Here is a 17,940-nt window from a genome sequence, read left to right as displayed (position 1 = left end):
AATATATGAATCGGATTGGATTCGATATTTTAGTGCAAATTAGATCGAGATTTTGGTCATATCCGATCTGTGTTTACTCCTAACAGAAAATTCAAAAGTACATCACTCTCCAAAAGAAAAAAAAGACTTTGCTAACACTAATTTATTGCGGATTTATATGATGATTATGGATTAAAAAGAATAATAATATATTTTTGTATAGGTGTTATGTTACAAAACATATTTTTTTCTACGTACTTATTATTTTTTGTATTAAAAGGAATAATAATAAATATTAAAAAATAAAAAATATATTTTATCATATAAAAAAAGAGTTATATACGTAAACAATATAAATTACATTTTTCTTAAATTCCTAGGTAAGTAGTATTGCGTAGGAAAATTTCTGTACATTGAGGATTTTGTTTTGTCATCGTGTGGTATTTATTTGGTCCAGCTAAAAAAAAATGAAAGAAATTTGACCTAATAATAAACAAAGTTCATTAAGTATTTCATGCTTCTACCAATTGAATCTCTCGTGTAAGACATGAGAGTTTTACTCACTAGTATTGGCAGGGACGGACTTATGCGGCCCCGGGCGAGTGGAGGCCTCGTCTCAACTTTTTAAAAAAAAATTAATAGTAATAAATTATTAAATACGATTTAATTTTTTTTAAAATTTATTTAGTATTTAGTCTAATATAAATAAAAATTCAGTCTAGTCTAAATATTAATTATTTTTAATATTTAAAAAATAAATAATAATATTAAAAAAATATGAAAAGATATTATTACTAATATTTTTTAATTAAATAAAATTTTTCAATTCCTTGTGAACATCTTTTTTGATTCATTTGGTATTAATTTTCTCTGTTTCAATTATTACAATTGAGAGTTTTTTTTCAACTATGAATATTGTGAAGAATAATTCAAAAATAAAATGAAAGATAAATTTCTTGTTAATTGTCTTTTAATTATATTAAAAAGAAAATTACAGAAAAATTTGACACAAATTTTATTATCAATGAATTTTATGAAACAAAAAATTGACCACTTGTTAATAAAAAGTACATATATATTTTTTGTACTTTAAAATATATTTTCTATCAATATATTTTTGTAATGTATTTTATATTATATAATTTTTTGCATAATTTTTTAATATTATATATGTTATTGGCCCCAAAATTTCTGGATCCGTTCCTGAGTATTGGAAACACATTTCTTAGTCATATATATTTGTAGCTACTCTTTAATTTCTGAGTTTGTTTCTGGTGCTGCGCCGCATTTTGAAAATCTGATCCTTGAATGCATTTGTCTACTTGTCTCATGAGTGAGTGCAAGATGCACGTTTTCTTAATTTTGAGTGTGGAAACCCATACCCCTTTAATTCCCAACCGTCTTCAACTTCAACTTCAACCTGAATCTGCCATACCCACTCTTAAATTTACTCACAAGTCACAACTAGCTAGTCTAGCTTGAAGACTCCCATGTGCCCTTAGCTTATAAGCCATGTTAGTGCAGTTGCGCAATTATTATGCTTAAAGAATGCTAATTAATTATTAGTTACCACTAATTAGAGGTGTTCATGAGTCGATCAGTGAAACCGGATTTGATGTGATACAAATTCGGTCTAAAATATATATTGAATTTATTTATTAGATTCGAATCCGATGCTAAATCCGATGAAGCCTACATACTTTTGGTCACAATTATATAGGGTGAAAATCGGGTACAAATCAAGCGAAAATTAGACAATTAACATTCTATTACCTTAATATTTTCTTGAAAATATCCAAATTTTTAAAATTCCAACCATTATTAACATAGTAAAATTCACTTAAAAAAATATAACAAGAACCAATCCTTCTTCAAAATTAAAGCATAACCACAATCAATACTAATATTGTCTAATAATACCAAATATTTAAGTCAATACAAATAACACAATATTATGCATTAGTCTAAAGTCTTATGCATTCTAAACATTAAACACTAACATGTAGTCTTATAATAACTAATAACACAAAATATTAAAATTTACAATACTTAAATTTCACATAAGAATAGCTATCATTCATTCCAAATATAAAATATTAACATAAGAAATTAAGAATATTAATTATGTATGATGATCGGACCATTGAACTGAATCTGAGTGACCTGAACTATAGCCCGATCTCGGTTTTACTCACTTTTCAGATTTCATTTCTTCTCCTCCGGTCACTTTGAGTCCGGATCTTCATGGTCCAAAATTCTTTGGATTCAGACCGAATCTTCAAACCGAGCCCGACCATATACACCCCTACAACTAAGATGATATTTGGGGGTTGTTGTGGGCTAGGTTCTATCACTATTTATTCAGAAGAAGTCATTCACATTATTGTAATATTAAATAAAAGAGATCTAGCTAGTTCATATGGTGCACATCCAACAGAAGTCATAGTTTTATCTTCAATTTTATAAATATCTCAATTGTTCGAATTTCTATAAACTGTGATTGACAGTGAAATATAACTTGCATCTTGTTGTTTAATTGTTCGAATCTCTAACTACATTCTTGACTGAATGTTATTGGCAATTTGTGCAAAATCTCAGAAATACGTTTTTGACCAAGTTAATCCAACTTTTGCAGAATATTATGTTGTAAATAGAAAAGAAGTAGCAGAATTTATAAAAATACCAACCAAATATAATTAGTATGTATTAGATGAGACCCAATAATCACACTAGTAATAGTGTTAATAATGATAAAATTACACTATATTTGGAGCGGCGTTCATTACGTTAAAAATTCATGGCTTATAATTAAACACACACTTCAACTCACATGATCATATGCATGATCCTCACCTACCTATTGACTTACTCAACAAATATATGTGTTGTAATATCCATGAAAATTAATTTCCATATATTACCATGAAATTTCAAGTGAAGAAGCGACTTAAATATTTTCTATAATTATATGTATATCATATAAATATTTTACAAAATTAATTAATGAGATTTGGTGTAATTAGAGTGCAAAATTTTTTTGAAACAAATTAAGACCCTTCTTGTATATTCATAAAAAAAATATATTATTCCTAAAACATGAATCTAAAGTTTTTAAATTAAAATGTAAAATATTTGTCATCCTGCACTAATATATAATTAAGATAAAATGATATCAGTATATAATTTTATATTTGAACCTTAATTATCTTGTATATTTAAAGAAATGTCTATAAATAGCTTGCAATAATATATATACACAATCATTGTTCTAGTCTCAAAATTTAAGATGATAAGGTTTATCTTTAAAGCGATTCCTTATTATCATGTGGCTATAGTCATTCTTGTTATTATTTCATGTTGTGTCAAAGGTATGAGCTGTCAAGAACAGAATATACGAAAGAAGAATGAAAGTGTGCCAGCAATCTTTGTGTTTGGGGACTCCATAGTGGACACAGGTAACAACAACTACATCAAAACCATTGCGAAATGCAATTTCCCACCATATGGTAGAGACTTTGCTGCTGGAGGATATAAACCTAATGGGAGGTTCAGCAATGGTTTAGTCCCTTCAGATTTCATTGGTACAAACTTCAATTACGTGCCATTGCATGTAGTAGTCAACATTATCAACATGTTCTAACTCAATTATTATTATTATTTTTTTTCCAGCTGAAATATTTGGAGTAAAAGATATTTTGCCACCATATCTGGATCCAAATCTGCAACTTCAAGAACTTCTTACTGGTGTAAGTTTTGCCTCGGGAGGCGCTGGATACGATCCTCTTACCTCAAAAGCAGCAGTAAGCTATTATCTTTTATTCATATTGAAATATCATCAATACAGACAAAACTATTTATTAGTAATAAATTCATTTGTGTGGAAAATTTATGCTAAAAAAACACATAAATAATTATATTTTTATTATATTCTTTTAAGTAAATTTTTTTTTTAGATTTTGCATAAATTTTACATATCTTTTTTTTATTTATTTTATGTTGATTTTTTTTTTAAAATTAATAAGAATTGAATTCTTATATCATAAAATTACTTATTTTAAAAATTTAAACTAATAGGAGAATACATATTATTATTATTATTATTATTATTATTATTATTACACTCCTATTGTTTGTGATTTAGGGTGCAATGTCACTATCAGATCAATTAGACAAATTGGGGGAGTACCAAAAGAAGATAAGGGAAGCAGTTGGAGAAAACAGAGCAGAAACAATAGTATCAAAGAGCATATACATAGTGTGCCTGGGAAGTGATGATATTGCTAACACTTACCTTCCATTTAGACAATCACAATATGATATTCCATCTTACACTGACTTAATGGCCTCACTAGCCTTCACATTCTTAAAGGTATATTATATATGTTTTGAATTGAATTATTATAGATCCCATTTCTAAATTCTTGATTATTGATGAATTGGAATTTGAAAGCAGGAGCTTTATGGGGTAGGTGCTAGGAGGATTGGAGTGGTTAGCATGCCAATTATAGGGTGTGTGCCGTCACAGAGGACAGTAGAGGGAGGCATAAATAGAGCATGTTCAGATTTTGAAAATCAAGCTGCAATTCTATTCAACATGAAACTCCTCTCTCAAACAAAGCTCCTCAATAAACAGTTTCCAGATGCTAGGATCGTCTACCTCGATATTTACAACACATTGGATCAAGTGATTCAAAACCCAGCTCAATATGGTAATCAAATGCTCTCTCTATCCACTTTTAATTTTTTTTTTTTGGTACAGGGTATCCCTGCGTCCGACCATCTAAAGAGTAATCCGTGAATCTCTTTATTTAAAGATATATCACTGGTTAATAAGTTCTGCATACAAATCCTAATACTTAATTAAATAGATAAATAAACTGATCACTCGACCAACCCAAATTTAATTATACACTTGCAATATTTATAACTAGCATTTAATATTATGTACAAGGAAAAAAACGAAAAATTCTTATATTACATTAAGAGTTATGCTAAGTAATTAATAATTTTTTTGAACAATATGAATAACTACCAATCAAATCAAAATACATTACACTTTCAAATTATCCACCTAAATCTTAATATTAGAATAACTATTTGCACACCTAATAAAATAAATATTCGATATATCTATTATTCATTTTGTTTAGTATTTTTATTATCTATCTATACTTTTTCTTGCATTAAATGATTTAGCTAAACCAAAAAATATTAAAATAATATTATAGTTTAATGGTAAAAGAATTCGTCAAAAGTATAATTTAAAAGGGCCAAATTTAAATTGCGTGACAGACAAATATTATATATTCTTTAATTAATCACTACGTTGATTTTGTGTTACATAAAAATAAATAATAAATAGTGGTATAATATAGTCATGTTGTAAGTTATGATGATACTATTTTAACATAATATTCATAGAGAAATCAGCAACTAGCTACACTAACATTAAATTTAATTGTCAATCAATTATATTTAAAATGACACCATCTCTTCATACTTATTTAAAAGTTATCTTTTTATTTAGTAAAAAAAAAAAAACCATTAAATTCACTTGCATATTCATAAATCATAATATTGGACCGTTTTCATACTCTTAGTCCTGATTAAGGATCTTACTCATACATATTCATTATTTATTGTAATAATTAATAAATATTAAATAAAATAAATTTTAATTATTTTTTTATTTTTTAACATTATTGTTACGAAAATGTTTGATAATAAAAAAAATTAGTCAAAAATAACTATAACTTGTGTTATTTAACATTTATTAATTATTGCAATAATTAATAAATATTAAATAAAGTAAATTCTAGCTGTTTTTTTTTTGTTTCCCTATTATTATCTATTGTTTAATATATACATAACATACAAAGACATACAAATGTAAATGAATTAAATAAAAGAGACATCCACAAAATGTCTGCTCTTGGAATTAACCGCTGCCTTTTTTAGACATGAAATGAAATTTATAAAGTTTATCATGTAAGTACTTATTTAAATTAGATATAAAAAATATAAAATTAATTAATAATATTCATGTTATGATCGTTTAGTCATTAAAATAAAAATAATAGTCATTAAATCGATAATAAAGTATCAGTTACAAATAAAAAATAAATGATAATTAAGACTAAGTTATAATTATTTTAAATAATTAAACCTGAGTTACAATTCATATTAAATAATGGATCAATGTGACTCACTCCCTCTTTTCTGTTTTTCTATATCTATGTATACTTCAAATCTGTATTGGAACAAGCACCCTTCATTAATTATCATGGTATCAAATCATATCATATGGGTATGGCAATAGATATACCTCAACTACCAACTAAAACAATATGTACGTACATACGTATATAATAGAGCTCCATACTTCCATATCTATCTCACTAGCTAGCTAGCTAGCTAGCAAGCACATGTTCAGTTGCATGGTATTGCCTTGCTTAACTTACTATTAAATTTATATGTATATGGTAACTGTTGATGTAGATTTTGAAGTAGTAGACAAAGGATGCTGTGGAACAGGAATTATAGAAGCGAGCATGTCCTGCAACTCCCTCAGCATAAACACATGTACCGATGATTCAAACTATATATTCTGGGATAGTTACCATCCTACCGAGAAAGCCTATAAATTGATCACTTCTATGGTGCTCCGTCACAAAATCAACGACTTCTTTTGACACTGTTTTTTTTTTAATCGAAGATAGAGATATTCGAACCGCAACCTCTTAGATGAGTATGGGAAGAATATGACATTTGACACTGGTTTCATTCTCACTATATTACTTCTTCATTCATATACTTTTTTGTTTGTAACTTAATGTGTCTTCTTGTTTAGTTCACCTAGCTATGTGGTTTAACTGAAAACTCTTAGTCATCCCAATTGGAAATGATATCCTTGTCAAAGAGATCATAAAGAAAAATGACTAAAAAATCAGAAATTATATATTTTCAAATGTCAACACCAAATCAGGAGAATCATTTTTCCGTCGCCAATGACTCTTCAGAACTTTGTAACTTACACGAAATGCGTTAGGAAACTTGGGCCTTGTTGAACAATTGGGTCCGTAACAACTAATCCAATTTCAGGTTTTTGGGTCCGGAATGATGTAAAAGTAAAACTGATGACAGCATAGTTTGTCCCAAAATAGTTCCGAACAAAAACAGAAAGATTAAAAAAACTATTGATGTCAATCAAATTGGTTTGGTAGTTAGTTTACTAGTTCGCTTAAATAAGTGTAGAAGTTCGAATTTTGCATTGTGCATGTAGCAATTTATCGGCCAGCGACAAACTCTTAAATGAAACTCAGTACCGTAGCAGATTAGTTCTCAACCTGCCGGACTGAAAGAATATGATGAAAAAAGAAAAAATACTAATTAGTGTACTTCTAGTATAGTTAAAATTATTAATCAACTTAGGGTCGAATCAACTCATTTATCCCAGTTAAGTAAGACTTAGTTCGATAAAGTTTATATTTTTCAAAAGTAGTTTATAAAAACTAATTTTTAAAAGTCGTAGCATCTTTATTTGATAAATTAAATGAAAAATAATTTTTAATAAATATAAGCACTAACATCTGCATTTAGTAAAATAGTTTTTAAAATTCAAAAATACTATAATAGACATTAGTGTAAAAATTAAATTTGAATATTAATTAATGTATAAGATTATATTAAACTTTTTAATTTTGATAAATATAGAATAATTTTAAAAATTTCTTCTTTAAATATTTTTGAAAGTACTCTAAATTTTAAAAACTATAAATATAAGCACATAAATTTTTTATTTATCAAATATCAAATAAAGTACTTATACTTTTAAAAAATACAAACACCTTTTATAAAAAAATTTATCAAAGTAAATCTAAATATCGATAATTTAAATCTCACATTGGGTATATATCGAATTCCTCGACAAACTCTTAAACGACCAAATTCAGAATTTTTTTTGTTAACAAGAGAGGAGGATATAGATGTATGGCAGTTAAACCAAATGATTATCAATTTATCATCATATTATTATATAGCTAGATCAAGACAAAAAATGGTTCTCATGTTGGAAACTTTATTGTTAATTACTTAATTTTTGTACCCATCCATGCATTTAAAGGTTTCAGACTTTGATATGGTCACATACATCTATACCTAATTATATATGTATTTTTTTTTTTTGTAACTTCCTAATTATATATGTTGAATACAAAAGTATACACGATACATATATTATTATTCCATTTTGCCCGTGACAAAACAATTAGTTGTACTAACTAATAATTTATACATATAAAGATACAATACTTTAATGGGAAGTTACTTTATTTGCGTTGCCAGCAGTCTCGCAGTTTGTCTCTAGTTAAAGATTGTGGTCTAATCATAAAGAGTCATTAATTATATTTATTAATTAATAATTAGTTCAACCAGAATAAAGCATTCATATATAAATATTCTATGCATTACTCACTAGTCACTACGCGCCACTCACGTAACAGAAAATCATAATTTATTTATTTTGACCATTATTTTTAATTTATATTTTTAGATATTAATAACTACTTTTTTTACAAAATAATAAAATGAGAAATTTTTCGCATACAAGCAATTAAGATTTGTAAGTCTTACAAGTCTAATTAAAACTAACACTCAAAACGCGCTTCGAACCGTTTTTCGTTATTCTCGATTTTCATTGTTTTTTGACATCAAGCTCTGAAATCGTTTTTGAAGAAGAAGAAGCAACAGAAGATGAAGATGAGAAAGAGAAAGAGTTCTGAATTATGCATAAGGTATACTTCAACGAATTTTGGGTGTATTTCTTAAATTCATTGGGTGTAGTTTTATAATCGTTTGGGTGTATTTCTATAATCGTTTAGGTGTATTTCTAAAGTTCCATTATCTTCAAAACGATTTCAAAGCTTGATTTCACAAACCATGAAAATCGAAAAAAAAAACGAAAAAAAGAAGAAGAGGAGGAGGAAGAAGAAGAGGAGGAGGAAAAAGAAAAAGAGGAAGAGAGAGAAGGAGAGAAAGAGGAAGAGGAAAAAAAAGATAAAGTAAAAGAAGAATACTTCATAATACATGGTGAGTGTAGCGCTTTAAAAACAGAAAATAGTTGAATAACATATTAAAAAATTCGTATATGTAATAATTTGTAAGATTTATATAACATTTCTACTCGCATAAAGCACCGTTCGTGTGCAAACGTGACGTGGATATAGTGGGTCACATGGATAGCACACTGCACATACAGAAGCAGGTGCAATTCTTCGGTGGCCTACGATTAGGTTTCATAAGTATTAAATATTTAAGTATTTAATGAAAATTATGTATAAGCTTCATATATTATATAAATTTGTATTAGAAATATAATTATTAATATTATTTTTTTATTTATTTAAATTTTAAAATTAATAATTTTATAACAATTCTAAATTATAAATTATTTTTTTTCAATTATTTTTAAATAACCAATTCTTTTTATTTTATTTTAAATAGATATTTTTTAAAAATATACTTTTGGTTGTTTTCAAAATTATTCTTATTATATTTTTTGGTAAATTACATAAGTAATTATATATAAATTAATTATACATGTAATATTTGTGATATTTATATGGTATGACTTTGGGGTGAAATCATTAAATGATCTTATTGAATGACTGACAATAATTATTAATAATGTGTTTGAAATTTTTTTTAAAATTTAATTCAATTTTTATTTTTAGTTTCGGTGTTTAAAATAAAAATAATTAAATTAGTTCAGATAAAATTTAATTTAATTCTATTATTTTTTTAAATTTAATTTTGACCGAAATATATATTCAAATTGAAATTTTATTTTGTTAAAATTTTACTTAAAATTTAAAAATTTAAAAATATTTTTATAATTTAATTATTTTTTTAATTTTTGTCACTCATATTCTTTCAATGTTTCCTACCTTTTAATACATCCTCTTTCTTCGCTTACTATATTCATTTTCTTTTTTTTTTCTTTTTCTTCAAGTTACTTAGTATAATATATACCTATTTTTCTTAAAGATTTATTATGTAGATTTAAAAAAATTATCCACTTGTATAAATTTTGTGTTTAACTTAAATTAATGACACTAAGTATTTGTCAGTACGTAACATTTTAAATGAAATTGTGTCAATCATGACACTAGTAAAAAGTGACATACTTTTGTTATATTTTAATAACATGAATTAGTTGCTATAATTTATTATTAATAACTAATTTTATTTTACTTACTATGTCATTAAACCACTCAATAAGTTGGTTTTTGATAGTTTAAATTTGTTTTCTGTTGTTGGTTTGTCGTTGGAATCAAATATCAAAAATATTTAATTTTTTAAATTTTTTTAAAAGAAGTGAATAAATTTTAGTTAAAAAATATAATTTTTTAATTGTCTCATATAATTTAATATATAAATATATTTATTATTTAAATATAATATTATATTAATAAAAAATAAAATTGTCTATCATAAAATTTTAATTTATTTGATAAGCATTCTAAATACTGAGATTTAATTTAATTGTATAATTTTATTAATTCATTCTAAACATTAAAATTTAATTTAATTCTAACTGAAATTTAATTATTGATAAAATTTAATTTTATACTATTAAAAGTTTTACTGTAAGTCTTTTAGTAAATAAAATTGTTTAAACGATCTCCTGATTAATTTTATTGTTTTCTACACTTATAACAAAACCGTCATTAATTCTTTTTTTTCTCACAAAAATTATAAAAACACTCTCACTTTTTTTTGTTTTTGTTTACTCAAATAGTATCTCACGATCCGACAGATTAAAAATTAATCCGTCGCGAAAAAAGCTGTCTCACCTTAGTAATAAGAAACAAGTGCCTAATTAATGGACCGCACGCATGAATGGTGAACCCGCTAGGGGCGGAAAGAGTTTAACAAAGGACAGATTAGTCTTGAGAATCAACTTTTTCATTAACAAGGTGACCGTAATGTGCACGTATCAATCACGAAAAACACAAAATTATATTATTATTAGAGAAAGTATTATTTCCCAACAATTTACTAGAAGGTACAACTATTTAGGTATTGAAAAGCGAAGGGCCATGTGCGACTCATCACATTTGCCCTCTCTGTCATGTTCCACTGCCATGTCTTACACAACCTCCCAATTGCCACACAAGAGAATTCAACAAATGGATGTTCCATCATCGTCGATCTTGCGGTATGCCCCTATCTCTAATTGCCCCTTCCATTTTTGTATTTCTAATTACAGCTTCTTGTTTTTCCTTCGTGACCACTTAAAAGACTCGTTTAAGAAGTTTTAAAAATAATTTTTTTTTATTTTTGATTTATAAAAAATAATAGTATTAATATTTGGTGCAATTTTTAAAATTAAATTACGACTTTTTAAGAAGTTATTTAAGAATTTATAGAAAAATTAGAAAAAATGACTTCTCTCGTAATACTATTATTTTTTACCACATTTTTATAAAATAAACACTTTTAGAATTAAAAATTCAAACACAAAATAACTTATTTATAAATTATTTTTAATATAATTATTTATTGTTTAAGCTATCTTTAAAAAAATTAATTAAATTATTTAAATACTTTTATTTAACTTTTTTAAATTTTAATTTTATTATTTTTAAAAATAAATTAAGGCTTATCATTTTTCATTGTAAGATCCTAACTTATAATTTTTGTCTAAAAAATAAAATAAGGGAAGGAGATAAGGTTTGAGGTTGAGGGCTCAGGAAAAGAGAAATAGAAAAGCCAAAAAGGGTTATGTTTTGCAGTGTTAATTTTTTTTTTAATAAATAAAAATATTTTAGTAATTGTTTTTATTTTAATTTTTATATTTATTTTAAATAAAATAGAATAATGAGATATAATTTAGTTTTATATATTATTAACCGGAAAAATACAAAAATTTAATTAAATTTTTTGGCTTGTATTTCTTAACCTCTATTTTTATTTTTTTAATCTTAATTTCCTTTTTAAGCACAGCGTAAATGACGCTAATGCTCCCTCACTCTTTTGATACCTCTTGGGCTCCTTGTTGGCTTCGTAACTCTTGTTTACTTTTTCCTCCTTGCTCATCTAACCCCCCTTATTTGGATTTGGAAATCCACAACCCCAATCCATGACTAGATATGAATTTTAACAATATTATTTATATATTAATTATTAAAATTAATCATAATATATTTATGAATAAATGTATATGTTGTTAAATTTATTTTAAATATATATTTTATATTTTAATATATATTTATACTGTTGATGACTAATCTTAATTCATATTTAACATAATTGTATTAATTTGACTTAAAATATCGATCTAATAAAATAATTAGCACAAATTTTTTTTATTGAAGATAGGGAGACTCCAACTTGTGACTTTTTAGATGAATATTGTTACGACCTGGCCCAAGAAAGAACTTGGGCGTACCCGACCCGATCACTACCCGACCTCAACGGTCAGGTGATCTGAACCTGCCCGACCCGCGCATCCTTCCGAGACAGCTGGCCGCCACATCTGTACAAGGAAGCTTCGAAGAAGGTGGGTTCTGCCCTCCTGGGCCCACACCTGACATGGTATATAAGGGAAAGGTCCTACCCTCCCCCAAAGTACGTCACACTTTCCACCTAACCTATTTCCCACCAGCACACTAACTGACTAGAGCGTCGGAGTGTCTTTGCAGGTGGCACCCCCTCTTTCCTTCCACAACGAGAGCTCGGCTACCCGGCAGATCCGAACCCAGCACGACCACGATTGAAGCGTCCTCACCCCCTCAAATATCCACCCGAATTGTCTGGTAACCGTCCACCGAACATTGGCGCCGTCTGTGGGGATTGTTATGGAAGTTGTGCCGGGTCTTGGAGACCAAGGCCGAGCAGCCGGCGCAGAGGCGGCAGCCTCTGTCGCATCACCGGGAGGACGACGAAGGTCCCCCCCGGCAACACATCGAACCACGAACTAGAACGCGAGAGACGCGACCTTTCGGAGGAACTGGCGGTGACAGCGCCCGAATAATGCAGGAACTACGCACAGAGTCCAGAATCTGGAACGACAACTAGCTGATCAGGAGCACGATCGACGGACCACCGATCCTACTTACTCCCCGTCCCCAGAAAGCCGGGAGAGGGATTCCCACCGAAGTCACCCCTGGCACGCCTCCGCTTCCAGAACGGAAGCGGAAAGCACCCGAGAAGACTCCCCCATCCCGAAAAGACGAAACGACACAATCATCTACTCCCGAGGTAAGGAAACGTACCACACGGGACGAGATCGTGAAGGCGGGAAAGGAAGGCTTGTGAGGACGCGGCAACCCGTGATAATGGGCGCCACCCCGTTCCATCGGTCCATCCTTGAGGTCCGGTTGCCGAAGCACTTCGACAAACCGACGGACATGAGGTACGATGGAACTCAAGACCCTCTGGAACACCTCACGGCTTTTGAGGCTAGAATGAATCTGGAGGGAGTAGGGGACGAGGTGAGGTGCCGGGCCTTCCCGGTCACCCTAGCCGGACCCGCGATCCGATGGTTTAACGGCCTCCCGCAGGGATCCATCTACGGATTTTCGGACATCAGCCGTGCCTTCTTGGCTCAGTTCACAACGCGGATAGCAAAGGCAAAACATCCGATCAACCTGCTCGGGATAACCCAGAGACCCGGGGAGCCGACCAGAAAATACCTGGATCGCTTTAACGACGAATGCTTGGAAATTGATGGCCTAACCGACTCGGTGGCCAGCCTTTGCCTGACGAACGGCCTCCTGAACGAGGACTTTCGAAAATACCTTACCACGAAACCGGTCTGGACGATGCACGAGATCCAAATGGTGGCTAAGGAATACATAAATGACGAAGAAGTCAGCCAGGTCGTGGCCGCCAATAAACGGCACTCCGACTACAATCAACCTAGGCAACAGGGTAACGGTGAGAGGCACAAGGAACAAGCCAAGGAGGGAGGGCTGACCAAGGCACACAGATCGTTTCCCCGGATCTGAAAGTTCACCAACTACACCCCACTAACACTTCCCATTGTGGAAGTTTACCAGCAAACAGCCGAAAGAGGGATCTTGTTGAAGCCCCGACCACTCAAGGACCGAACGGGAGGGAACAAGAGCCTCTACTGTGACTACCACAAGGGCTACGGACACCAAACACAAGACTGCTTTGACCTAAGGGATGCATTAGAACAAGCAATAAGAGATGGCAAACTCTCTGAATTCTCCCATCTCATACGGGAGCCGAGGAGACGGCAACGCGACCAAGACAGCGAAGAGGCCAAGACCCGAGCAGCAAAGCGGCGACAAGAGCCAGAAGACAAAGACCACAGTCTCACAGTGATAAACGTAGTAACCGCCAAAAACTCTGCGCCAAGGTCTAGGTCAGCCCACAAGAAAGACGCCAAAATCCTAGCGGTCTCCTCCGCCCCAATGCGAAGTTCTTAGAGGCCCCCATGCGTCTCCTTCGGCCTCGAAGACCAATGGTTCGACGAGGCACCCGAGAACCCACCTATGGTCATCACGGTCAGGGTGGGAACCGGCCTCGTTAAACGGATCCTTGTCGACACGGGGGCAGACTCGAACATCATGTTTCGCAATGTGTTCGACGCTCTAGGATTAAGAGACGCCGACCTATCATCGCACCAACACGGGGTCATTGGATTAGGCGACCACTTCATCAAGCCAGACGGGGTAATATCCCTGCCGATCTCCGTGGGACAGGCACAGGGCTGGAGATCGGCAATGGCCGAATTCGTGGTTCTCCGAGATTCCACAGCCTACAACATCATCTTAGGGAGAAAGACGATCAATGATGTTAAAGCGATAATCAACACGAAGCTTCTAGTCATGAAGTTTGTTACCGACGATGGGTCCGTAGGGTCTATAAGGGGAGATATGGAAACGGCGGTCGCTTGCGACAATGCCAGCCTGTCCTTAAGGAAGAAATCTAAGGAAGCGTCGGGAGTGTTCCTAGCTGACCTAGACGCCAGGGTAGACGACAAGCCTAGACCGGAACCAGAAGGGGACCTGGAAAGGTTCAAGGTCGGCGACACGGAGGAAAAGTTCACGTTCGTCAACAGGAACCTCCCACATGAATTGAAAGAGCCCCTGGTAGAAATGATCAGGGCCAATGGGGACCTGTTTGCCTGGACACCGGCCGACATGCCGGGCATAGACCCCAAAATTATGTCACATCACCTGGCCGTGAAGTCGGATGCGCACCCGGTAGCCCAGCGGAGACAAAAGATGTCGCGAGAGAGGGCAGAGGAGGTGGCCAGGCAGACGGCCGGCCTCCTAGAAGCAGGTTTCATACGAGAACTAGACTACTCGACATGGCTCTCGAATGTAGTTCTAGTAAAAAAGCACAGCGGCAAATGGAGAATGTGCGTAGACTACTCCGACCTTAACAAGGCATGCCCAAAAGATTGTTTCCCCCTCCTCAACATAGATGCGCTCGTCGACGCTGCGGCAGGCTACCGCTATTTGAGCTTCATGGACACCTACTCCGACCACAACCAGATACCGATGCACCGTCCCGATGAGGACAAGACGGCGTTCATAACGCCGGAAGGAACCTTCTGTTATAAGGTGATGCCCTTCGGGCTGAAAAACCCAGGAGCAACATACCAGAGGCTGATGAACAAGATATTCCACGACCTCATAGGCAAGACTGTAGAAGTCTATGTGGACGACATCCTCGCAAAGACAACGCGACCTGATGACCTCCTGAATGACCTGGCGAACGTATTCGCCTCTCTCCGACAACATGGCATGAGACTCAATCCCCTCAAATGTGCCTTCGCTATGGAAGTTGGAAAGTTCCTAGGATTCATGATAACCCAAAGAGGGGTAGAGGCTAACCCGGAAAAATGCCAAGCGATCCTCCAGATGAAGAGCCCGGGTTGTATCAAGGATGTCCAGAGATTGGCAGGACGACTGACCTCGCTATCCCGTTTTCTCGGAGCCTCGGCAGCAAAGGCCCTACCTTTCTTTAACCTCATGAAGAAAGGGATAGTGTTCGAATGGACGCCCGCGTGCGAGGAAGCTTTTAGGCATTTCAAGGAAATCCTGGCGGCACCCCTGGTTCTCGGAAAACCAAAGGTCGGGGAGCCGCTGTACCTGTACCTCGCCATAACAGGAGAAGCCCTGGCCAGGGTTCTGGTAAGAGAAGAAGGGAAGGTTCAACAACCGATCTATTTCATGAGCAGAGCCTTACAAAGGGCAGAGTTAAGGTACAGCAAACTGGAAAAGCTAGCTCTAGCACTCTTGACCTCTTCACGGAGGTTAAAACAATACTTCCAAAGTCACCGGATAGTCGTAAGAATGGACCAAGGGATCCGACAAGTGCTCCAAAAACCCGACCTGGCGGGAAGGATGATGACTTGGTCCATCAAACTTTCCCAATATGACATACGGTACGAGCCCCGGCAAGCAATCAAGGCACAAGCAATGGCAGATTTTCTAGTAGAAGTAACGGGAGATCCAACCGAAGAAACGAGCGCACGGTGGAAGCTCCACGTAGACGGAGCCTCCCACCAGACCTCTGGGGGCGCCGGGATCATCCTGGAAAGCCCGGTTGGAGTCGTATACGAGCAGTCGATCAGGTTCAAATTCCCCGTCTCGAACAACCAGGCAGAATACGAAGCCCTCATAGGGGGCTTAACCCTAGCAGCGAAAGTCGAAGCAACAAGGCTGGAAATATGCAGCGATTCGCAGGTCGTCACCTCCCAGGTAAACGGGAGCTATCAAGCCAGAGACTCATTATTACAAAAGTACCTGGAAAAAGTCAAGGATTTGAGCCAAAAGTTTGAGAAGGTCACGGTCCACCACGTGCCCAGAGAAAGGAACACACGAGCAGATCTCCTATCAAAATTGACCAACACTAAACCAGGAGAAGGCAACCGGTCCCTCATCCAAGGTATGACGAGGGAGCCGGCGGTCACCCTGCATCTATCAAGACTGGGTCCTTCATGGCTAGACCCCATCACCAGCTTCTTAGAAAATGGCAAACTCCCCGACGACGAAAAGGATACCGCGAAACTGAGAAGGGAAGCAGCCAAATATGCGGTCATTCAAGGACAGCTATTCAAGAAAGGGCTCAACCAGCCCCTACTGAAATGCTTACACCCCGACCAGATGGACTACGTCCTCAGGAAAGTCCACGAAGGCTGCTGTGGACATCACATAGGGGGCAAAGCCTTAGCAAGAAAGTTAGTCCGGGCCGGGTACTGTTGGCCATCGATGATGGCAGACTCTAAGGAATTCGTCAGGAAATGCACCAAGTGTCAAGAGAACGCCAATTTCCACAGGGCACCGGCCTCCGAGCTAAGCCTGTTAACGGCCTCCCGACCATTCGCACAATGGGGAGTCGATCTCCTAGGACATTTTCCAGTTGGCCCCGGACAAGTCAAGTACCTTAGGTAGCGTTTGTTTGTAGAGACACGACAGAACAGGACACTGAGACAAAGACAATAAGACAGAAACATTAAAAATTATGTTTTGTGCTTCGTGTTTGGATACGATGGATAGGACACTAATGTAATGTCCAGTATTATGTTTGGATACACATGGACAAGATTAAAATATTATATAAAATGACTAAAATAGCCATGTGATTCCAAATTTTTTAGTATAAACTAATTTAATAAATAATGAGAGTACGTAAGAGTACAAACAGTGGGAACTTGAAAAAAATATTTGAAGCAGTAAAAAATTTTAATAAAAAATTATATAATAGTATTTATATTAAAATAAAATTTATAAATATAATTATTTTCTTTTTAAATTTATTATTAATATATAGGAATACATATAGTTAAGATTAATAATAAAATAGATCTGAGTTTGATTAATAAAAATTTTGTTGAGGTTAATAAGCCAAATTAATTTTAAATAAAAAATCAATTTTAAAAAAGAATCCATTTTTACATGAAAAAAATTTTGCACA

At 33.5% G+C, this 17,940-nt stretch overlaps 2 protein-coding genes across 2 annotated transcripts; both read left to right on the top strand.

Moving 5' to 3' along the window:
- Positions 1-3,320: 3,320 nt before the first annotated feature.
- Positions 3,321-6,779, top strand: LOC107487342 (GDSL esterase/lipase EXL3-like). The gene is made up of 5 exons (XM_021142036.2): positions 3,321-3,560; positions 3,649-3,779; positions 4,121-4,348; positions 4,433-4,688; positions 6,478-6,779. The coding sequence occupies exons 1-5, from the start codon at positions 3,350-3,352 to the stop codon at positions 6,669-6,671; spliced, it is 1,020 nt and encodes a 339-aa protein (XP_020997695.1). The 5' UTR covers positions 3,321-3,349; the 3' UTR covers positions 6,672-6,779.
- Positions 6,780-13,319: 6,540 nt separating this feature from the next.
- On the top strand, positions 13,320-14,438 carry LOC107487307 (uncharacterized). The gene is made up of 2 exons (XM_016107926.1): positions 13,320-13,920; positions 14,035-14,438. The coding sequence occupies exons 1-2, from the start codon at positions 13,320-13,322 to the stop codon at positions 14,436-14,438; spliced, it is 1,005 nt and encodes a 334-aa protein (XP_015963412.1).
- Positions 14,439-17,940: the final 3,502 nt, after the last annotated feature.

Source organism: Arachis duranensis, chromosome 5 (genome assembly GCF_000817695.3).
Source record: "Arachis duranensis cultivar V14167 chromosome 5, aradu.V14167.gnm2.J7QH, whole genome shotgun sequence".
In the NCBI taxonomy this organism is placed as follows: domain Eukaryota; kingdom Viridiplantae; phylum Streptophyta; class Magnoliopsida; order Fabales; family Fabaceae; genus Arachis; species Arachis duranensis.
The sequence above is the reverse complement of the archived record's forward strand: the minus strand, read 5'-3'. Positions and strand labels throughout refer to the sequence as shown.

What these genes read in the sequence shown, in the direction of transcription:
- LOC107487342 (XM_021142036.2), top strand. Translation starts at nt 3,350, where the DNA reads ATGAGCTGTCAAGAACAGAATATACGAAAGAAGAATGAAAGTGTGCCA. An exon ending in TAGCCTTCACATTCTTAAAG is followed by an intron (nt 4,349 to 4,432) that starts GTATATTATATA and finishes ATTTGAAAGCAG; the next exon opens with GAGCTTTATGGGGTAGGTGC. An exon ending in TCAAAACCCAGCTCAATATG is followed by an intron (nt 4,689 to 6,477) that starts GTAATCAAATGC and finishes CTGTTGATGTAG; the next exon opens with ATTTTGAAGTAGTAGACAAA.
- LOC107487307 (XM_016107926.1), top strand. Translation starts at nt 13,320, where the DNA reads ATGGGCGCCACCCCGTTCCATCGGTCCATCCTTGAGGTCCGGTTGCCG. An exon ending in ACCTAGGCAACAGGGTAACG is followed by an intron (nt 13,921 to 14,034) that starts GTGAGAGGCACA and finishes CCATTGTGGAAG; the next exon opens with TTTACCAGCAAACAGCCGAA.